The sequence below is a fragment of the Corvus kubaryi genome, unplaced genomic scaffold (genome assembly GCF_017639235.1).
Source record: "Corvus kubaryi isolate FWS band 111438036 unplaced genomic scaffold, C.kubaryi_AGA036_p1.0 37384, whole genome shotgun sequence".
In the NCBI taxonomy this organism is placed as follows: domain Eukaryota; kingdom Metazoa; phylum Chordata; class Aves; order Passeriformes; family Corvidae; genus Corvus; species Corvus kubaryi.
The window spans coordinates 5,321,299-5,345,682 of NW_024581126.1; the positions used below are offsets into that span (position 1 = coordinate 5,321,299).

The 24,384-nt window shown below is 40.3% G+C and overlaps 1 protein-coding gene across 4 annotated transcripts in view; it reads left to right on the plus strand.

Moving 5' to 3' along the window:
• LUZP2 (leucine zipper protein 2) overlaps positions 1–24,384 on the plus strand; it is a 205,176-nt gene that overhangs the window by 116,427 nt on the left and 64,365 nt on the right. For all 4 annotated transcript variants that reach the window (XM_042035659.1, XM_042035658.1, XM_042035656.1 and 1 more), the window contains 2 exons: positions 18,179–18,241; positions 22,640–22,702. In XM_042035659.1, coding sequence (XP_041891593.1) covers positions 18,179–18,241; positions 22,640–22,702 — 126 coding nt within the window. The remainder of the gene's footprint in view (positions 1–18,178; positions 18,242–22,639; positions 22,703–24,384) is intronic.

Here is a 24,384-nt window from a genome sequence, read left to right on the forward strand (position 1 = left end):
TTTGCAAATATTAAAGTAAGGCAAGAAAGACTTTTAGAAAGTTTCTATCTACAAACCACTCTCCTGTGCTTAAAAGAAAGAGCAGACTCTAACTTAGAAAGTAAGAGCATAGCAGCATTTTACTTACTCTGCTGCTTACCAAAATCTGCTTTGCCTGATAAATATTAAACTGTTATGCCTTTCAAGGATAGATGTAAAATCATGCAGTTCCTTTTAAACTTCTTCAGAGAAGACTTTAAATATTTTGCTACACAGCATTCAAATTCAGACCTTGAAAGTAAAGTCTTTTCATTGCTATCTAGTGTAGAAGGAATAGTTCCTTAGCCCTACTTTGCAGATACTGGCTGCTTTATTCTCTGTTATTAGGTCTTGCCATGCTTTCCACATGGCTTTGACTTGGATATCTGTAGCCAGGAGAAAAAGTGCAGTAGTCTCAAGGGAAAATCTGGACTCCTTTTAATGGGCATCATGGGCAGCTGCATAAATGGGCCATCGTTGGTAGATAAAGTAATGGAAATGTTCAGCAGTCTGTTTGACTAAGTGGTGGCTCCCATCCAAAATGTCAAAAATGTATGGCAATATTTGTTTTCAATTTTAAAAGATAATTTGTCTGCACACATTTTGATCTGTCTATGCAGATCTTTACATCTGTCAGATGACTAACACGTGGTCTGTGAGGTAGGCAATGCTCTTTCAATCTAGCCTCTCCTGTGTGTGTATGGAGTTGAACACAGTTTATCACTGATATAACAAGCTTGTTCTTCTAATTCATCATTTGTCTTTATTACATTATTTGCAGTATAATTACACACATTACTATTTACAAAATGTGGTGTGGACATTTGCACTTCATACATAATCAAAGTGAAGCTTATCTAGTAGACTGGCTAAAACACTCTGTTTTTATTTTGGAAATTTCACTGAAAATTAGAGGTTTTTTTGATCTTAGCAATGCTTGCCAAAGGTGATCAAAGGAAAGTCAAAACAGTAGAATGAAATATATTGTGCCATTTCTTCTCTGCTTTGGGAAGGTGACAGTATGTTAAAAAAATAGAAGATACTGCTTTAGAAATGCTAATTCAACGTGCTAAGCATTGCAAAATACATGGACTCATGGCTGAGTTTCTGACGTACAAAGTCTGACATACTGACATAACTTCAGTATGAACTGAAGAGACTATGATCTAAGGAATGAAAATAGATTTAGAGGAAATGTTGGTATCAAGCAGTCAATCTTGCTTTTTGCAGAAAAATTTACAGGAAAAATTTTGAAGCCCTTCAGTAATTACAGAGTTGGGTTTTTTACATTTAACTACAGTAAATGGCTGTAAATTTCTTTTTGTAGCTTTCACATCAATGCAGCTGTTCAGAGAACATTATCAATAATAGATGACATTTGGAATGTGCACAAAAAGCAGGATGCCAGGAGATAACAGTAAAGACTAATAGTCTGGTTAGAGAGGAAAAGGCTTCTTTTGACAGTTCCCTGTATACTAAAAAATATAGCAAAATTAGCAGTAATGCATTTTTCTGAAAAAGGAAGCTTTTCTTTTTTAGGCACAGTTCACTGCCAAACTTTGGAGGTATATCTTTGCCAGATGTTATAGTGTGTTGGGGCAGAGATTCAGAGTGGAAACCAACACATTTGCTTTAATACTTTGGATATTTGGGTGCCGCGGGTGGAGCGAGATGGCGAAATGCCATGACCTTCCCAAAAGCGTCCCTAGCTGGGGGCGGGGGGCAAAGCCGCTTCGGCACTGGGGCCAAACGAAGGCACAGACACACACCCGAGGTGGTGCAGCTACTCACTCACACATCCACTATGCGGCGATCAGTGGAAAAGAAACAAGAAAGGTCTTTTGTATAAGGTTCCAGCTACGAGGTTTATTCCACGCGTGGAAGGTCCCCGGGCAAACAACAAAAGACAAAATGGGGAGCAGGGGTACAACTTTTTATCGGGGTTCCTAGGGGCAGGGAAAAACCAGAACCAATGGGCTGAGGGCCAGGAGGCGGGATAAGGGAGGGACAAGGGTGCAACAACCAACAGGGAAGAGAGAGGGGCAGGCAGGAGAACAGAAACTAATAGGAGAACCAGGAGAAGGGAACTTTCTAGATGGGGACCAAATAAAGTACAAGGGGGTGGAGACCAACAGGCCAATCTAAAACACAGGAACAGCATACATTAATCTCACACGCTGCAACATTTCCCCCTTCTGTATTTTTTGAAGAAGGGCCTGTCTCAAAGATTTAAAAAGCAACCTTTTAAAGGAATTAAATAAACACATAAAAGTAAATATTCCATAAAGCAGAACGGGGCAAAAAGTTCAGCCACCCTTTTAACCCCCAATGTCCACAGAGATCTTCGAACCGCTTAGGTTCCCTCTTTACTTGCAGCTTTTAGCATGGTCCTGTGTTTCTTGAATCATCACATGATGCTTTTAGTATGCGATGACAGGTTGTGGCTCCATGGAGATTCATGGTGCAAGCAGGAACCAGAGGTGGGCAATCATTGTGGTACGTGGGGTTGGGATTGGCTCTTCTAGGGGTTTTTAAAGCAAAATTATAAATTAAATTTGAAAGAATTTGTTGGTTTTGAAATAAATTTGTTGGTTTCTTTCAGCCCCCCCCTCCTTTAAGAGAAATGAAAGGGAAGGGTGAGGGTTAAAAATGAGGGAGACAGGGAACATGGTTAAGGGTAGGGTAATAGGAAAAACAAGGGATGGGACACAGATACAGGTAAGTAACAGGGGGTTTATATGTAAAAAATGCCTGGTGAAGGACACTTAGATGTTACTGTCATGTCCCGTCAATCTGCGTCGCTTTCGTCTCCAGGCAGCACTGGTCTCATCTTTGGAGGCTTCTTTGTCTCATTGTGGTGTGCTGTCATCTTTTTGGGGGTTTCCTGGAGCAGGCATCGTCGACCCAAGGTACGGTTTAGTATTTTTCCCTGGGAGCCACTTTGGGCATAGAAACACAAGCGTATCCCCTCCCCCAAGTGATAAGTGGGAAAGGGCCTAGTGACTTTCTGGTGACTTTCAGGGTCTTCGATCAACACTGGCAGGTGATCTTCTAATTTGGCTTGGCTTGAATTCGTAAAATGCTGGAATACAGGGAGGGTGGGCTCTGAAAACAAACTGTTTAAAAAATTGATTGTAAAAAGAGCTTTGCAGGGTCTCTCAACTGGAGAATTTATCTCTGCCCCTCCCTGTTGTTGATCAATGACTCTTTTAATAGTTTGGTGGGCCCGCTCTACAATAGATTGTCCTGTGGGGGAATAGAGGATATCCATGTTGTGCTTTATGCCCCACTGACTAAAGAAATTTTGCAGTCTGTGGGAAACATAAGCAGGGCCATTATCACTCTTAATTTCAGATGGGACTCCTAGGGTGGCAAAAACAAGGAGAAAATGCTTTATGATATATTTTGCTTTTTCTCCTCCATGGGCTGATGCAAAAGTGGCTCCAGAGAATGTATCTATTGATACGTGAACGTATTTCTATCTACCAAATTGTGGTACGTGGGTGACATCAGTCTGCCACAATTGGCAGCTGTTTAAACCTCTGGGATTAACTCCAGAACTGAGTGATGGTACTTGATACCTGGCAATTTGGGCAAGTCGCTACAATTGCTCTTGCTTGTTCAAGGGTCAATTGAAACATTCTGACTAGGGCTGGGACATTCTGATGATAGAATGTATGGCTCAGCTTGGCCTGTGCAAAGATGCCTGGCACTCTGGGAGCTTGCACAGGCATGGCCAGAGCATCAGCTCTCCGGTTTCCCTCGGTGATGGGTCCAGGAAGGTCGGTATGCGACCTCACATGCATAACATGGAAAGGCTGCTTTTGGTGGGAGAGTAAGTAAACTAATTTTGAAAGCAGCTGATATAATTTTAGGTTAGACACCTCTTTTAAAAGAGCATGTTCTGCCCGAGCAGTTACTCCACCCACATAAGCTGAATCGGTAACTAAATTGCTTGGCTCTTCAAACCTTTCAAAAGCTCTGACGACGGCTGCTAATTCTGCAATTTGTGGGGAGCCTTCCACCACAGCGACATCGGACTCCCACTTCCGTGTCTCAGGATCCCTCCAAGTTATGACATATCTGCAGGACCCTCCAGAGCCATCCATAAATACTGTCAGGGCTTTGAGAGGTTTGTGACTTTGCAAAGAATTTGGGGTCAAATTAAAAGTTGAATTAAACAGCTTATGACTTGGTTTGGTATGGAAATTTTACTGGTGTAACTGTCTAGGGCAAACTGGAGGTGCTCATTTGTTTGGAGCAAATGCTCCAAAGCTCCTGTGGTTAATGGAAGGTGTATGCATGTGAATTCACACCCTGTGAGGGTGCAGAGGCGAGCTCTGGCTCTCATAATGAGCTGAGCCATGAGTTCTTGTGGTGTGGTGATAGATTTTACAGGTTGCTGTGGCAAAAAGACCCATTCAATAATGAGCAGAGGGTCTTTTTGGGCAGTGTCCCATTGGAAAATCAGCCCTTGTAGTCTGTGTTACTTACCTAAAACAATGAAATTGAAGGGCAGGGTCGGTTCAGCGCAGTGAGCCTGGTGGGATGACATTGCCTGCTGGACTTTGGTAATAGCATCTCGGGCCTCTGGGGTGATGGTCCTGGGCGAGTCTAGTTCTTCGCTGCCACAGAGAAGGTCCAAGTGGCGCGAGGTCTTCTGTCGTCACTCCCAGCAGAGGACGAACCCAGTTAATAGACCCACAAGCTGCTGGAGATCTTGAAGTGTCTTTGGGTCATCTTTGATGGTAAGCTGCTGGGGTACGATGGTCTGCTCACCTATCTGGAGGCCAAGGAAAGTCCATGGGCAAACGTGCTGTATCTTCTCCTGTTGGATCTCAAACCCTCCCTTTTCAATAGCTTGGATGGTTTGTTGCAATGTTATATCTAGGTAGTTTTGTTCTGGAGCACAGACTAAGACATCGTCCATGTAATGGAAAATCACAGCCTTCAGGAACCTTTTCCACACTGGGGAGAGGATGTGGGCTATGTACCACTGGCAAATAGTGGGTGAATTTTTCATCCCTTGTGGGAAAACTCGCCAATGGTACCTTTTAAGCAGAGCTTGCTGATTCAAGGATGGTACTGAAAAGGCAAACCTGGGCGCATCACGAGGATGTAAGGGGATGGTGAAAAAGCAGTCTTTAATATCATTCACTGCTAGCTTCCATGTGCGAGGCAGAATAGAGGGTGAAGGCAGGCCTGGCTGCAAGGGACCCTTATCTTCAATGGCACTGTTGATTTTATGGAGGTCGTGGAGGAGCCGTCACCTGTCTTTGCCTGGTTTTTTTAAAACAGAGACAGGGGAGTTCCAGGGGCTGTTTGTTGGAACTGTATGACCCTTGGTGAGTTGCTCCTCCACGAGGGACTCAAGCATGCATAACTTTTATTCTGGAAGGGACCACTGATCAACCCACACTGGACGATTAGTTTTCCAAGTGAGAGGTGGAGTAGCGCACTTTTCAGTGGCCCCGACTAAAAATCCTGCGATGGAGATGGGATTTCTAGACAAGTTCCCCATTGTGATAATAGGTCTCTGCCCCATAAGGTGAGGCCAGCCTGCACCACAAATGGCCGAATCGCGGCAACATGGCCATCAGGTCCTTCTATTATGATATTATTTGCACTCTGCATGGAAGCTGTGGACCCTCCGATCCCTGAAATATGCCCGTTTACTGGTTTCAGCTTCCAAAGTTTGGGCCACTCGGAGCAAGAAATGATAGTTACATCAGCTCCGGTGTCAACCATCCCTGTAAGATATAACTCCGAGTTTTTATTTTGGAGCTGGCACTCTAAAAAGGGCTTATTGGGACCCACTACTTCTGTGCAATATACAGCTGGAATTCTTCCTTTGTTGTTCCAATGGGGTGGGAGTAGGAAGGCTTGTGTGATAGGTGATCCCTTGGTCAGTCTCCATGGTGGGTCAAGGCAAGTTACAGTCACTAGGAGTTCTTTACACAGGCCCACAGTCTGTACTTCAGGTGTTACAAGTATTTGTTCTGGGCCGTGGATAGGGTCTCCTAATATTAGGAAGTCTCTGGGGCCGTCTGAGGGCCCATATTGTTCTGTGGGAATTAAGTATATGTCGCAATCTGAAAAGTCAATAGACAGTCCTCTTAGCAGCTGGAGTCAAGTTCTTGCCTGAAGGTGGTGAAAGGCTTCAGAAACTTGGGTCTCTCTGTCTCTCTGTGGCACCAATTTAAGCTGTCGTCAGCGGAGTCTGGGCTGTGACATGCACGGCGGGGTTGAACGGCTTCTGATTTGATGTCACCGCGTAAGGCCACTCCATGCTCAGATGTCCATTTTTTTGATGCCTCTGGTGGTGATGTTGGCAAGTAGGACAGTCTGTAAGAGACATTTTACCAAGTCTTTGAGCTGGGATATTATTTATGAACTCTGGACAGTCTTTCATAAAATGACCAAATTCGCCACAGCTAAAAAATGCGTTTTTTCATTGGCTGTCACCGCCATTTCTTCAGCCACTCCCTTAGAAACTGCCTGCGCGATGGTAATTTCTGGAGAAGTCTGTTTCGTACAGACTTCAGTCATGGCATTGAGAGTGGGAATAGGATCAAGACAGAGAGTTCTCAAAATCTTTTCACAATTTTCATTGGCATTTGTCATAGCTAATACACATAAAAGTTCTTTTTGTGCTTCTCTGTTTTCAATTTGTCTCTCTACCGATTCTTTAAGTCTGTCAATGAATTTTATGAAAGACTCATTGATAGCTTGCTTGATGTTAGAGAAATTTTGAGATGGAGTGGAATCGGTAGGGGTAAGAAGCAGTGCCTTCTCTGCTGCTCTTTTAATGTCTTCCAAGACCAGCTCTGGAATATCTTGAGGCTGGTCTTGAGGCTTTTCATAATTCCCCTCTCCGCATAAATGGTCAGAGGTTAGAGGTACCTGATTAGCATCCCTCTGATATATCTGGAGGAGTTCCCTTAATTTCTTTTTCCAAGTCCTTTCCCACAGCATCTATTCAGCTGAAGAAAGGAGGCACAACATAATATTTCTAAGGTTGTGCGGGACTAGAGTGAGCGCAGAGAAGGTGGCTGCTAATAAATTTTTAAAGTAAGGGGACCCACGCCCATGATCTTTGGCTGCTTTGCACAATTCTTTAAGTTGTGCATATGGGATAGGCTCCCACCTGGGGTTCCTCCCTCTGAGGTATGTGACTGAAGCAACACTGATTTTAGCAGCTAGCTCCCAGTCTCCATCTCTCACAGCTTGTCTCTTCACCCCAGCCCAGTGATCCTTGACATCTGAGAGATCACTCTCTTCTTGTTCAGAAGAAGGGGAAGTATTGGCAGGTAGGGTTCAGAGCAGCTGATGCCATTTAGCAGAACCCAAGATGGCCGACTTCCAGTCACGTCCACACCCACTTGTGGTCCCGATGGCGTGGGAACCAGAAGGGTGTAGTTTCCCAGGGGCAGGGTTCCCAATGGAAGGGGTGGGGACCAATGCAGGCACGCCCAACGACACCAAGGGAGGGCCCAACGAAGACACACCCAACGACGCGAGGGGCAGAGTAGGAGAGGGACCAAGCACGTTGGTGGGCGTGGGAAACCCGGGGTTTGGGGGAGACAATATGATGTGGCTGGCCACGTTGCCGGCGCCATCTTGTGAGACAACTAGGGGAGACACAATCGGACGTTGGGGCATAGGCAAAAGGGCTGAGGTAGAGTCTGAGACAGGGTGATCAGTCCCGTCTCAAGAAGGGGGCAAAAGGGACTGAGAGGGGGCAGAGAGACAATGGCAACTCTGTGTCAACTGACGGGATCGACCTCTCAATCCCTCCTGTGGAGGAGAAGCAGGTAGGGGAGCATGGGGAGAGGAAAGAGGTGAAGAATTTGCAACAGGGGGAGAAGAAACATTCCCATCACAGCTGAACGATTCCCTGGTTTTTTAGCTGCAGTGTAAGTTAAAACAAGCAATGGAAAACATTTCTGGACTGAAGCATAAACTTGAGGAAGAAACTTAAAAATCCAACAAACAAAACGGATAAATCCCCCTTCAAATAACATAAAATTCTTCCCTTAAGGGCACCCTCAACTTGGAGTTGAACTTCTCACTGGGGACGGGTTAATTTAGCACCCATTTTCCCCAAAACACTTCCCAACACCCGAGAGGAAACTAAAATAATAACGAGAATAACGGTGATCCACTGGAACTTACAAATCCGGGATCAAAAGAAGCTCTCAGGGTGGTCCGCTGATCTGACCGGTCTTCACTGCAGGAATGTTGTCAGTCAGCCCTCGGAGCAGCCTTGGTAAAACTCAAAACTGTCTTCGGGTATTGGCAGTACCGAAAGCAACTTAGAGCCCAGCAGCTAAAGCTACTGAGGACACTTTCAGGGACCCTTTTGCAGCGGTCACTGCTTCGGGCACCAAATGCTGCGGGCGGAGCGAGATGGCGAAATGCCGCGACCTTCCAAAAGCGTCCCAAGTCGGGGGCGGGGGGCAAAGCCGCTTCGGCGCTGGGGCCAAACGAAGGCACAGACACACACCCGAGGTGGTGCAGCTACTCACTCACACATCCACTATGCAGCGATCAGTGGAAAAGAAACGAGAAGGGTCTTTTGTATAGGGTTCCAGCTACGAGGTTTTTTCCACGCATGGAAGGCCCCCGGGCAAACAACAAAAGACAAAATGGGGAGCAGGGGTACAACTTTTTATCGGGGTTCCTAGGGGCAGGGAAAAACCAGAACCAATGGGCTGAGGGCCAGGAGGCGGGATAAGGGAGGGACAAGGGTGCAACAACCAACAGGGAAGAGAGAGGGGCAGGCAGGAGAACAGAAACTAATAGGAGAACCAGGAGAAGGGAACTTTCTAGATGGGGACCAAATAAAGTACAAGGGGGTGGAGACCAACAGGCCAATCTAAAACACAGGAACAGTATACATTAGTTTCACACGCTGCAACATTTGGGGCTTTGTCTTTTTTAATATAATTCAGAATGGTGGTCTGTCTAATTTCAGTGTTACATAGTACAGCCTCTGTTGTTTAATAATATATTTATTTTCTGAGGTAATGATCAACAAATTACCTGTAGGAACCCAGAGTAATGTATCAAGTCATCAACAGGAAAAGTAATAGTTCTATAGAGAAATGTGTTTTGTGGGAATAATTTTGAAGAACTTTGAATTAGCACATTGCATAAAATACATCTAAAAATTACTAAGAAAATGTTCGGTTTTCAATATGAAATTGTTACCATTTTCAAGGATTACCCCAATCTCACTGAAACCCTTCCTTAACTGCAATATTCACTCAAGTCTAAATTCATGGCAGGATTAATGAAAAGGTGAGATTCATGTCAGAACTAGGAACTGATTAGAAGATGATCAGACAGATCACCTTGTGTTCCAGATGTTCTTATAGAATAGATGTCCCATGTCCTCTTGATAGAGTAGGCTGTTTTATAAGTACTAAGAAATGTTGTCTCCAGCTGTCTTTTATGCTGGTCTTTAACTTCCTCAGTTTTCTGCTGAAATATTATTTAGTGTGTTTAGTTTGAGGGGTTTTTTTCTGAAAAAGTTTAGTTTGCAAATACATGCTCTTTACTCTCAAAACCCAAAGAATTTAAGCTGTACTCAGAGCTTTCTTTTTATTTTTTCATAACACTTAGGAGCCTGATACCAAGTATCTTATTTGATATTACTGTGCTGAGCTTAAATAGGGGGAAACACTTTTCAAAAGCATGGAAAAATAGCTAATTTTAAATTAGAATATTCTTCTTTCTTACCCTTTTCCCAAGACAAGGGATTCTGGCATAAAATGGATGTTCAGTATCATGGAAAGGTCAATGATTCATGAAGACATAATGTTAATGGCTCAAAAAAAGTCAGTTGAGTCCTCTAAATTAGGTCCTACTCCTGACTTCATCTTATTAAATGACTTTTAGGAAATCATTAAAGATTAATGGTGATTAAATTGCAGTTCTGTGCCACTAGATTAAGAATACCCCTAACTGCCCATCCAAACTTTCCCATGCCTACGTTTTCATTAAGTGAACTATTCACTGATTTACTCAGAGATCCTTACAGAGGACAGAGTCTCCCTGCTAATGCAGCTAAGCCACATCAAGGCTGAAGGTATCTCATGTCCTGCCAGCTTTAAACACTAATAGAATTTGTGTTGCTGCCTGCGCCTGATACAGTAGGACAGTGGATGATATTTAGTTTCCACTATTGACGTTTTGAAGATACATGGATTTAGCTTATGATTTTGCTACACATATGCTTACTGTGGTAAATTGCTACCATGATTTTCTTATCAAGATATAAGAGTATGTGAACTCATTTTTACTTCATCTGTTCCAAAGATGGAGCCAAACGTTGCCTTCTGATACGAACTCTACGCTGACAGAATTCTCGCCTTTCAAACCTTGTAGCACTGGTGATAGTGCTTGCATAGCATTTGTGAATTAAAAATAATATTTTAGAAAGTACTGGAATGTCCTAACATGGAAATATTATACTTCTGGAAATCTCCTCGTATTCTCTAAGTGTAGATAGACCGTACCAGGATGCAGGTAAGAAGAAAGTATTATCTAGTACATATTGTGTAGGTACTTACCACTCTGTATATTGAATGACCATAGCATGGTGAAAATACATTTAGTATGCAAATCAATCCAGTAAAACTGTCTCAGGAATATATTTTTTTCTGATTGGGAGATATTGTAGTAGCTTCTTCAATACAGCTTATATAAATTTTAGATGTCTGTAGATTGCACTTGCAAAACTTCTTCTAAAAATTGAATATATTTTCCAAAAAAGTTCTGTAACAACAAATATTCAGTGTACTGCTACTGAGAGAATTCAGGAGACAGAGCCTATTAAAATTAAAGCAAACCTGAATGATAGGACTCCACAGAGAGCCACAAAAATGTATTCCTTAGTCATCTCCTGCCCTTCTCCTTTCATAACTGTCATTTCATAACTTTCATAATGTCCTTTCTGGTTTAAGACAGATGTTGACAATTCTGCTTAATGCAGTGTTTCGTGTCATGCTGCTGTTACATCAGAAAAAATGACGTTGTAGAAAGCCATGACCCTTTACTCCACTAGTGATAGAGGACCTCATTTTTTTCAAAGTGTGTTTTACATTTAAGTTATTTTTATTTACATGTTTGTTTACAGCACGCTATTCATTCCTGTCACCCTGCTTTAATAGCGCTTTCGCTGTGATTTTTTTTAAAGCTCAACCTGCAGCTTTCAGCAGTACCAACTTCTTGTCATCATTCTGTTCACAAATGTCAAACAAATGAAAAGACCTTCAGGTTAACGTCTACTTAACTAGATGTTCTGTTTTGTTGATCCTGCAAACCATCCCCAAGGCACTTAGCCACTGCTACCAAAGGGAAAGATCAAAGAATTGCCAGGTTTTTTCTCTAAGTAACCCTGTATGGCATACAAATCTAATATGCTGCTGGTTTTAGAGTATCCAACATGGAAAGAATTAGAAATAGCATTTGCTTTCCCATAGCAAAGTCCTATTGAAATGATTGGAACATCAACACAAACACCACCAACACAAACCTCCTGCTAAAAGCTCAGATAGAAGATTTTTATGTGTTGCTTACCAACTTATTCAGCTCAGCTGGACTACATGAAATACAGGAAAAAATAAACAGCCTTAAGTATTAGCAGAGATAGGCAAAAAAAGGGAAATATATACTGCTTGTTTTGGAAAGCTTGCTCTTAAGTACCTTCTCCTGTAACACAAGAGTGTAAGGCTGGGGGACAGGTTATAGAAAAAAGCTCAAAATGCATGAAACAGTCCAAGTATGTCTAAGCTTACAGCAGCGGCAATGTGATGTGTTTGCTGGGGTTACCGAGTTCAGCTGTCAGCCTCTGGATGTTGCACTTGCCTCCTAAATAACAGTATGGACAGAGTGCATTAGCACAGAGATGCTGAAGCCTGACCATAGTGAAAGTGGGCTTTTCCCAGGAATTCAGAACTAGGACAGTGGTGCTTACTGAGTTTCGATTCAGACAGATCTGAAAGGTGTGCAGTCCATATATGGATCATCACTACTAAAATGCATTGATGGGGCAGAGTCTTTCAGCTGTTTGACACACTTGGCCATTGAAAAACTGTGAGGAGAAGAGACTTAAACATGCTCAAGAATATCAAGGCAAACACCCTTTACAAAAAGTCACAGTGTCTTCACTGACCATAACGACAGGTAGAAAAGCAGTTTTAAAGCTCTTAACTAATAAACTTAAGTATTTATCTGTTTCAGAAAGATGAAGGGCTCAGCCAACCCTGCTGGGATTAAAGCAGTCACACTGTTTCATGAGATATAAAACATTTTTCATCATTGTAAAATACAAAACTAATATCCAAAGCAAACTGGATACGTTGTGATATCAGATAAATCCAGTTACGTGATTTTAGTCTGTTGCTGTCTTCTGATTTCTCTCCTAAGGGCACAGTGAACAACTTTGGCTTCCCAGGAAATGGAAAACCGTTCATCTTGGCAGTCAACCCTGACACTCGTGCTAACCAGAGTTTTTTGTGTTCTTGGGTTTGTTTGGTTTTTGTTAATGTAATGTGCATAAGAGAGAAATGTTTCAATGATGAGCTGGAGATTAGCATGGTTTGATTTGCACTGTTTATCATGGGAAAGAAGAGCCAAATTTATCTTCTATATAACAAAAAGAAATTATGTCAGAGCTCGGATGCAGTGTCTGAATTGAATTGCTAAGAATAATTTTCTGAGAGTGATTGTCTTTGTTTGGACATACTTTGTGTCCTGTGCTATCAATTGCTTTGTACTTACAATGTCTAGGTTATATAGTTGGTTCATTCTGGGTTTAGATCCTGATGCTGATTCAAATAGATAATGTGGGTGTTTCGAATTATAAAACGTAACATAAGAGTATTAAAGCACTCATTGTGTGACCAGGGATCAAGATAAACTAACTTCAAAAAATGACATCTGAAATTTTGTGACTTTTACTTTGGTGGTATAAGTTTAGCCTTCTATTAGTAGAATGTATGATTCATCAGATAAGTGTTAATCCTCCTAACTTCAGATGTACAATGTTAATAAACCCCTCTAAACTGGACCCAGGCTAGTTTGTCACAGTTAACAATGCCTATAAACTGTGACTCTTGTCTCATGAGGTTTTTACTATATGTGCTAAAATCAGATAGAGAAATTATAAAAAATACAATATGTAGCTATATAATTAATGATTTTCATAAAATTTATTTGCAGAAAAGGAAATAACTAAAACTACAGCTGCAAAAGCGTTTCTATTGAGCTGTCAAGTGTATAGTTTGTGCTTTTCTTTGTAAGCCTTTGTCCAAGTTTTCTAATTGGCATCATGGTTATTGTTTTCCAAGAATGCTAACGTGGTCACATCTCTCCCGCTTCTCTAGAGAGGTGATGTGCTCAATCTGTTATTGTAGGAATTGCTGCTTTTTTAAAAACATGGGTGAAGGTCTTCAGATGTTTTGTGTTTATTTGGCATTTGATTCAGGAAAATAGATGCAGAAGTGAAGGGTTTATTTTCCAAAGTTAGGAAGAGAAAGGAACATCCTGTAGCCAGCAAGCAAGGATTTTTTTTTTCCCCTTCAGATTCCAAAGGCATGTTGACAAAGCAAGTATGACACTACAGCTTCTTCTGTGTGCTTTTATATTGGAGATGGATCTTTAGGCAAAAAATAAAGTCAATGATTATGTAATGAATTCATCTTTCATTAAGTCTGGTCTCACATTTTGAAAATAATATCAGAACCCAAACAAAATGTAGGAATGTTACATCAGTGTAAGAGAAAAGGAAAAAAAAAATGCCCTGGCAGTGAGGCAGAAAGCTTTTTATTTTCAGTATGGAAGCTCTGTGAAGAACATGTTAACAAATTTAACAAGTTGTCATTAAGAGTTCTGCCTTTTTCGAGCTATTACAGTCCAGTTATTAAAATTGTTAGAGAGATTCCTCTGGCCAAATTAAGGTGCAAATGAGACCATATGCCCAAGTCAATAGTATGGATTTTATTTAACAGTAAATAAGAGGTAAAGACAGAGATAGAAAGAAGTAGAAAAAGGGAGGGGGAGAAAGAGAGGGACAGAGAGACAGATAAGTAGAAAATATCACCACTGTAGATCTCAACAGTGTCCCATTGGTCCTCATCTTCTGGTCTTCTTGGTGTTGAGGGTCCCACAAAACTCAGAGTTCAGTGGATTAATATATGGTTTGGGCCAGGTGGGAATGCCCAAGTACCTCCCCTGGGAGGGCAAGTGTGACACTGTTTCATGCAACAGACTCTGGATCTGCTGCATCACTTTGCATCATGTGCGGTCACCTGGTGCAAGGCCTCAGGAATGACTCTGGGGTGCACTTCAGGGTTGTTTGATGGTTTATGACACCTCCTCAGCTGACTTTCATGTGAATGTCTCACGTGGATGTGTCCTTCCTGGGATGTGAGGGGGTTTACAACTGAGCCAGTTTGTTTAAGGGAGGATGGGTGTTCACTGCCTCTGACCAGAGGTTATGCCACACACCCAGAACTCTCCTCCTCCTCCCCCTTTGGTTGCGTGGAGAGTGTGTGCGAACCTGGCCTCAGCAAATGAGCCTGTGGGCTATGACCTCCCCTACCCTGAACCCAGCCAGAGCTGATTTTCAGGACAGGTGCTGGGTCTCGCTTTCTTGTGGACATGTTCTTCTCCCTCAGCCTTGTTTTCTTCTACCTAGACCTGAGATAATTGGATAACAGTGTCACCTTCATCTCATGTTCCCTTAGGTGGCTTAACTCACAGTCCAAAGTTCCAGTCAGGAGGCATATTCAGGAAGAGGTGGGCTTTGGTGGTAGCAGCTTCTTTATACAGTTTTTCCACAAAGGGCAAAAAGTCCTTCGTAACAATGTTTAAGCTTTTAGCCATAACATTTCAATCTCTCACAGTGGACAACTAGGAATGGACGCTGGACTCAGGTGGTGTTACTAAGCGTAGGTACCAGGACAGTAAGAAGAAACTGCATGAGAAGAGACAGCAAGATTCTTGCCCATGATGCAAACACTGACAGGAATTTTCTGCGCCTGAATTTAGGGATGCACTGGAACTACTGGTGCAAATGATGCAAATGAGATAAAGTAAGAGTTAGGTACAACAGTAACTTGGCTTAATGATATGATTGCATGTAAATACTCCAGCTTACAGCTTTTGCTATAAGCTTTCTAAGATGTTCAAATACATTAGAATACCTATTTATTTTTAATACATTGATATTCTACCTCTAAATCTAAAAGGCCATTCTTAATTAAAATAATTATTCTATATCATTTTAAAATTGATTACTAAAGATACATTTACAGATACTTAATTCCTTATTTTTTAGCTTGAAATGTCCAAGATCTTTTCCATTAAAGTACTTAATTACAAATGAAGTATTTGAAATAAAAACTGTGTAAAATTCTAATTAGTTTATTTGTTGTTTCTCTTTGAGGGATGCTTAGTAGGAAAATGAGCATAATCTTTAATCCTTTTAAGTCTTAGAAGTCAGAACTTCTGTACTGAATCAATAGGCCTTTGTAAACTTAAGATTTTATTGAATAATTAATCTGACTTTGAATAGCCCCTTTCTAGCAAAAGGGACATATTCTTCTAGAATATGTACCTGATCACACTTCTTTCAGAAGAAGAAAGAAGATTTTAATTCAGAATTTAAAAAAAAAAAAAAAAAGGCTCTGTTATACTTCATACGTTTTTACTGGTATGCTTCACATTCTTCTATAAAAATTAGCACTATTAATCAGTATGCAAAGCTATTTTCAACAGTGACGTGATTTGTGAAGTAACATAAAATCACACAAATTGTAGGCAAGAAACTGTCATCTACTTCTGACAAGTTCCTACTTATGATACTCTCAATAATATTAACTTTTAATGCTTGCTGTCATTTCTAAAAACATAATATTAAGTTCAGATCTGCTTGCATTTTGATAACCCTGCTGGGTGATCTTGTTGCAAATAGAGTGGATAATGAGACAGAATTGGTAAATCACATTAAACCTAGCTAAATCTCAAAAATTGAGTCCATCTCCTAACTTAAAGTATTTTCATCAAGTTTTGGTTTTGGAAAAATTCTGAATATATATATGTAACTCTATTATTTTGCCAGGTTCATTTGGCACAAAATGTGGAAATTGCGACAACCATCTAGTATATTGCGTGTCCTGTTGACACACAGTTTTTTACTTTCTGAGTTACTGCATGGTATTCTCAAAATAGCCCATGTAGTAATTACATATGAAAGACTAATGTATTAGTAGACGTTATTTCTTACAGTAGCTTATACTGGGCAAAAGGAAGATTAATAAAAACATAGTGATTACAATTCATTCTTATTTTGGTTATGAAATATGGACAGAGTGTTACTGAACCAACCATCACCAGTCTGTAAAGGACTGGAGGATAATGAGTTAGTCAAACCAAAGGGATGACGTGATATCCTGGGTTAATTAAGTGCAAGTCCCTAATGAAACAGTGTCTTCGGCACATCTGTTTCACCATCATCCCAAAAAGTGATGCTGATCTTTATGTGAAACCATTAAGATGTGTGTAAAACACATTGTGTGATCACAAGTACAACAGAGTTCTTTAGGTGTACCCTAGAGAGCAATAGATAAGTCAGGTGTGCTTCATGTCTTTGATTTCTATTTTATTTACCTTTGTTCATCTTGTATCTGCTGTACAGTTCCTTTTTTTCAGACCAGTTATCTTTTTCTGTATTTCTATAGTGGTTAGTACAATAGGGTATTGCTCTCTGATGAGTTACAACATAAATTTTCAAACAAAGATCCAAAAGAAGTACTTGACTGTGAGACTTACTAGAGCAACACCCAGCTCTTTGCAAATCATGTTTTGCAAGATAGAATCTGGATTGTTGGGTTGTCTCATTGAAAGTAACATCCTAGTTCCTTTCTGTTGTATCAGAGAACTATGGGCATCCATGTCAAACAGCTGGGAAAGATTTACTGTTTCTGCAGTAGTGTGTACTGTTGCATGGTAGCCAGCAACAGTGAAACGTGAAATTATGTCAGATCTCCTTATTTTGAAATCATGAAAATGAGGTTTCAAATGAAATTTTAGTTTCTTTGCATTTGCTTTAATAAAAAAGGGTTTTTTTCAAGAAAAACTCAAAGCTTCTAATTCTGGAATTAAAGCTTCCAGTATTTCAGTGGGATCTGGATCTAAATTTGAACTGGATGGAATTACATTTTTTGCTTTAATGACAGCTTGTTCTTGTGCACAATGTACAGGAAAGCTATTTGCTATTCAGTAATAAACATACATACATTCCTGAAATGTGGTGGGTTCTGCTTCTGTTTGTATATTTACAGTTCATTAACACAGGAGCAGTTGGTTTTCATATTCTTTTAATTTCTTTTTAGTGTTAAGCGTGTTATGTTGGGCACTTGTAGATCTGCTTATTGAATATTTATGTTTTTGACAAGTTTTGGAAGATGTTCACGCTGCAAAGAAATCTTTACCCTTGACTGTCAGTTATGGGATAGTATGAGTGAGGAGTAGAAAAATAATTACTATGGAAAATTCATTTTGTCAAGGTTTGTTATTTTCCCTGAAAATGAGAAGAAATACATTTAAAACTCCTACATGAAAAATCATATTGAGTTGGCAAAATGCTGTATCAGGTAACTAACCTTCTAGTGGTTTTGATTACTTGCAGTTTTAAATTATGAAATTTAGCAAAAACACCCCTTGATTTTGATCATCAAGGTTGAGTGATGACACCTTGGCCCTATTACTCAGTTGTTATAATGATTTACAGAAAATTATACTGAGCTATCAAGTTGACACCTAGCAAGGATTAGAGGGTTTTTCTCCCCTTTTGTACCTCAGCGTATTAAATCTAAATTGCTTTCAGTTGCCAGAGTGTTTTGGAAAAGTTTCTATGGGCAGTCCTGTTCCTGTTGAAGTAAATTTTAATGCAAATGCCTTTTAGAATTCTGTAAGAGGATACTGTGCCTTGATGAATCTCTCTTGTCTTATTTGTGTCTTTGTTGGTGACTTGAAGATGTTATTGGTGTATAAAATAAAGCCAGTATGATCAAATAGTTAAAGGATCCCTTAATATTTCAGTAACGCTTACTAATAAACTCTTTTTGTTTTTTTATCCCACTCTCAGAACAAAAGCCTCAAAAACAAGCTCTTGTCAGGAAACAAGCTTTGTGGTATTCACGCAGAAGAGGTAAGGAAAGTTCCTTTCTATTCTAAATCTAATGTACCCAGAAGAAGTTTGCATCAAAGTCTTTTGTACTGAGGTTTTGGTGTATTATATATATACACAAGTATATATGTATATATATATACCAGAATACAGAATATATATTATGCTTATGTGGTGAGTGTTCCTAAAGTGCTCTCATCCCAACTCATTTCTGTGACTTCACAAGAAGCAGCTCAAATGTATTAGAAAGAGAGTTGCAAACTCAAGTTTTAGACAAAATCATCTGTGCATGCTTATGATATAACTCTGTAGATACATACATCTATAACATATGTAAAACTTATTTCATTTCCATGATCTCCATGTCTGCACTAACACAGGAATTGCCAAATGCCTGTTTTGAAATTAACATAGAGACAGGAAAGATCTATTATTATTGATTCCCAGAATGTTTCATTATTTCAAGGGAAAAAGGGTCACTTTATTGTAGGAACTCAGAGTGCCGAGAATATTTCTCTGCCTGTTTTGAAGGGTTTTTACCACCCTGAACAACACTGTTTTGACCTCCAACCTTGGAAAAAACTGCCTACTATCAGAAAAGAACTAGAAAATACAATGATGTGAATTAGGTGATAGACTACTATGTAAGATTGTCCACAGGGTGAAAAATTTAGAGGTTTTGGGCTTCTCTTTGTAGTAAATAGATAAGAGCAAAAAACATCAAAATGGAGGATTGTTGTTGTTCTCTAAACCTTCTTCTTCTTCTTCTACTACTCCATATTCTGTAGTAAAAGTAATTTGGGATGATTGGACAAAAAATTCCACAGTTCCTGGCTGTGTTACTGAGTAATTGGTAGGAAAGTGAAAATAATATACGTTTTTAGTAACCATTGGTTAAATTATCTTTAAAAGGCTGTGTAAATCTTGATAATTGGGCTTTTCTCCTGCATTCTCTGCTCTGTGCTGTGTCTGGGTCATGCAAGTGACTCTGTTTCTCTGATAAGACTTAATAAACAACTATCTAGCAGCAGCAGTGAAAGCTGAAAGTCTCCGTTTGTCTCTTGAACTAATTCCTGGCAAAGACTTTAAAAACTCTCTCCCATCAGGAGAGATTTGATTTACAGCACAAATCTGTGTCACTTTATGAAACTGAGGGACAAAAATCTCCCCTCTACTGAAGAGCAAGATAGATAGTCAATGATACAAAAGCCCTGTTTTTGGCAAATTCATCAGTGTAGAGGTACCTGCATTCATGTGAGCACTTTCTTTATTTAACTTTCCATTTTAAAAAAGTATTATATATTAATCTGATTTATGCGCATTACTTTAGTCTGGGCTTTTTACATATATAATTTCTGTTAAGGTCATTTCACCTTGCCAGAACAAAACCAGAGCATAAAAAATTTCTTCTGCACTAAAATTTTCATAATTATGGTTGAATGCATTTTCTTCATTAGAGTCTCTACCTTTTAATTTAGAAGTCAGTACTTAGGAGGTTAAGTTTCTGATAAATTCTCAAAGGTAGGAAATAATAGGATTAGGAGTATTTTTTTTAAGTTTTTCAAAATCTGTTATCTTCCTTTATCCCCATTGTTGCTTTCAAACATGTCACAGTGTAGGAATACAGATCTATTTTCTTCCCTTGTTTACTGCTTGAAAAATCAGCAGTGTGTGCAAATAGTTTTCTGTTTTCCCCTCTTTTTCAAGTTTGTTTTTCCTAGTGTATTGGGTTTTCAAGGCAAGGTCTTGGTAGTGGGGAGGACTATTGGGGTGGCTTATCTGGTAAGCTGCCAGAAGCTTCCCCTGTATCTAATACTGTCAATGTCAGCTGGCTCCACTATGAACCTACCACTGGCCTAGGCTGAGACAATCAGAGATGGTGATAGTATATTTAAGAAAGAAAAAAATTATTGCCTCGTAATAATTATTGACAGAGAAGAGAGGAGTGAGAATATGTGAAAAAGTAATCTCTGCAGATACCAAGGTCAGTGCAGAAGGAGGGAAAGGAGCTCCTCCAGGCCCTAGAGCTGAGATTCCCCTGCAGTCTGTGGGGGAAAGGCCATGGTGAAGCAGCTGTGCCCCTGCAGCCTATGGAAAGATCAACAGGAGTGCAGAGATCCACCTGCAGCTGGTGAAGGAGCTCCATGTCAGAGCAGGTGAATGCCCAAAAGAAAGTTGTGACCCTGTGGGAAACAAATTCTGGAGCATGGAGCTGTGGATCCATGGAGAGAGGAGCCCATGCTGGAGCAGGTTTCCTGGTTGGACTTGTGAACCCCATGGAGGACCCATTCTGGAGTAACCTGTTCCTGAAGGACTGCACCCCACGAAAAGGGATCATGCTGGAACAATTTGTAAAGAACTGTAGCCCATGGGAAGGACTCACATTGAACAAGTTTGTAGAGGACTGTTTCTTGTGGAAATACATTTCCCCATGATGGAGCAGGGGAAATCCTCTCCCTGAGGAGGAAGTAGCAACAGAAATGTTATTAACTGGACATAACCCTCATTCCCCGTCTCCCTGTGCTGCTGAACGAGGAGGAGGAAGAACCTGGGAAGTAGAGGGGGGAAGCTGTTTTTAAGATTTGTTTTACTTCTTATTATCCTGTGTCTTGGTTTGAAAGATAGGTGTCTGCCAAGGAAGGCAGGAGTCTCCCTTGAAATGAAAAAAAAAATGCAACCCCTTTCCCTCCAAATTATTATAATTTTGAAATTAAGGGGCTTTCAGGCAAAGATATGAGGAATAGGAATAACAGTTCCTTACTATTCTATATCTATATGTGTAAAACAAGTCAAACAAACAACAATAACTATGTCAGTAACAGCAAACAGAATCACAAACCCAGTAACATCCTTCTCGGCTGTCAGGCCCTTTCCCCTCGGGTGCAGTTCCGCTCGCAGCCGGCAGGGGCGCTGGCGGCTCCCAGTGAGGAGGGCAGGTGCGATGGTTCCCCCACGGCTGCAGGGGGCGCTCCGGAGCGAGCTCGGGGAGCATGCAGCACTGGTGGCCTGGGATCCCGGGAAGGGATGGAACAAAGGCTTCACAAACCCCTGGGCAGCCAATCCCGGTGTCTGGCCGGACACTCAGGAGCAGCAGACTTGGAACAGCAGGGACAAGCACAAATCCTGGGTGGCAGACAAGATGTATCGAACTCCAGAGCTGCAGTTGGAACCCCCGGAGGTCTCAGCAGGCAGGAGGTGCAGGGCTACAGAGTAGCAAAGGCTCGAAGCAACAGTGGGGGCAGGGCAGTCGGAGCCCAGCTCCCAGCGGGACAGGGAAAGGCAGGCTTGGGAATCCCAGGGTTTCTCCGGTAGAAGGAAGGCAGCCAAAAAAGCAGAAGTCTGCAGTGCTGACGAATTCCTTCCAGCCTCTCTCTCCATCCAAATGCCAAGAACTAACAGCCCACAAACCCAGGTAAAAGAGAGTAGCCAGATGGACCCCTCCCCCTGTGGCCTGGTCTTTGGTTCTTCTTAAGCACCCAGTAATTTGTCCCCCTGGCAACATATATGGGGAAAATTCTTTAAGAGGAAAAGAAAACAGAAGGAGAACTAAAACCCCACCATCCTGCTCTGGTTTTGATTGGTAATAAATTCAGTTAATTTCCCCAAGTCAAGTCTCTTTTGCCCATGACGGTAATTGGTGAGTAACCTCTCTCTGTCCTTAACTCATGAACCTTTTGCTAAATTTTCTGTCCCCCACCCAGTTGAGGAGGGAAGTGATAGAGTGGCTTTGGTGGGCACCTGGCATCCAAACAGGGTCAAACCACCACACCTTGCTGCATAGTATTTGAACCTTTGGTAATTAACTTGAAGATCTTTTCTCTGATTATGTCTCTTTTAATATTTGCATCTAAGGATGAAGCCTAAGGATAATTTAAATTTATTATAGTGTGACAAGCCTTGGCAGTCAGAGAACTTCAGAAAACTAAACATAATTTAAGTAATAGTCAAGACAGCAGATTGTGAGTGTATTTCAAACTATAAGAATCTCTGGCTTTATGAATCATCCTTTGGATATCATCTGGAACACCCTGATCTTTACAAAGAATAACCCGTGCAAGCCTATGGAGCTTTTTTACTTTTAAGAATAAGATTTTTACTTTGAAGATGATGCTTTCAGTTATGCTTCATGGAAAGTATTAATAACAACTCATGTCTAAAATGTGTAAGCCCGACAGGAATTCTTTATAGTACTAACTCAGGTACGTGCTTTAATGAGTGTGAGTGCCATTTTACATTTTCCTCAGTATTTTTGGCTGGTTTGACTTGTGAACCTTGAAAAGAAATTGACAATTATTTGGAGGGGGATGTTCTACATTTTAAATCTGGTCTAGATTCTGCTGTTCTCAGAATTCACTTACTCTTTTTTACTATTTAAAATTTTAAAAAACCAAAACCTGATTTTCTTATCCTCACTTTCAGTCAAAAAAGATCCAAGCCCAGCTGAAAGAGCTTCGTTATGGGAAAAAAGATTTGGTTTTTAAGGTAAGTTTTGTTTCATTATAGTTAAATGAAGTATTAGAGTTAATATAATATTGGAGTAAAGTAGGAATATGATAGCTGCCTTTATTATTGCAGTTCTAAGGAATAATTTTGTTCTGAAAAGCGCACAAAACACCAAGACAGACTTATTACCATAATGCATTTTCAGAAATATAATATACTTATATCTATATTTATGTGCTCACAAAAAGCAAAATTCTAGGTTACTGCTCATGAATAAAACCCGTTGCCCTAATCCATACATTCTGTAACATGTTTTTTATCTTTCTAACTGAATGATATAATATTGTACAGATGCTTCTTGTTTTTCCTTTAATTAGCAGTCCTCCAGGGCAAAGTCAAGTATTGTTAACATTTAAAGCAAATCTTTGTATTTATGAGAAGCTTGAGCAATGTAATGTTCCTTAGGTCTGAAGATTTAAGAAAAAGAAATGTCTGTTGCTTGAACAATCCAAATCTGTTCTAGCTAGCACATTTTAAAAAATAATAAAAATTTTTAAAATAAAGGAGGGGAGGACAGAACATAAAGAGATTGCTGAAGGGCATCAAGTCCAAGTTAACAAAGAGAGAAGTTAATCCCTGTTAAAGGAGGAGGAGAGAGATGCAGGTCACCTGACTGAAGACTGTTATGGAGTAGTCCTTTTATTTATTCCCAGCATAAAGGATGAAGACTAAGTAGTCATCTTCAAAGTGACTATACCTAGAATTACTTACAAAGTCATGCACATCAATATGCATTCCAGATTGTCTTCTGGAAGTGTTTAACTCTCTCTACTGTCTCTCTATTTTATATACAGTGCTGTAAATATAGAAAAATATAGGCCATTTAAAAGACACAGTGTGATTTCTGTGGTTTTTGGGGTTTTTTTTTAATGCATAGGTTGATTCCAGGTTTTTTCAGGAACATTTATTTCTGGTCTTCATTAGACTAAAACCAGGGAAACAGCTTTAGAGACAAAAAAAAAAAAAAAAAAAAGGATATTATAGATCTAGGCATTTAAATTTTAACTCCATCTAGCATTAACAAAAATAACACATCTTTCGTCAAATTCAGTATAATGGAGAGCTTGAGCAGAGGCAAAGATGCAAAATTCTAACCTTGCCTAGGTGTGAAAGCTTGTTTTCTTTGGCTGAAGCAGTAGGATTGTTCAGCACTAGTATCTACTTGTTGTTTTCATTATGCTAATACACAGTGATCCCAAAAATGGATATGAGTTATGCTCGGGTGTATACTAATGCTTAGCAAGGGAAGTCTTGCTAAGTACTACCCACCTGGAAAAAGCTTACAGAAGATGAAAAAGAAAATGGGAACATACACAAGTGAAAGGCTGTCCAGCAAGTCACTGGCATGCATGCAATGAAATCCACCTTCTCCTAATCCTAGTTCAGTAAACTATAACAATGTAGTAGTTAAGATACACATGTAAAGAACTGTACTAATGGAGAAAATGTGTCTAGTGTGAATAGGAATAGACGTGGTCTCATCTGACTGGATATGCCTTTCTCCACCATAGTCTCCACTTCAAATCCTTGGAGACTTATCTTCTGAAGACTATGTCTACATTTAACCACATTAATTATGCTTTAGAGTCCTTGATTTACATTGAGTAGATATAGTTCTTGATTATGAATGAATACTAGAGCCACCAGCTAAGATGTAGGTC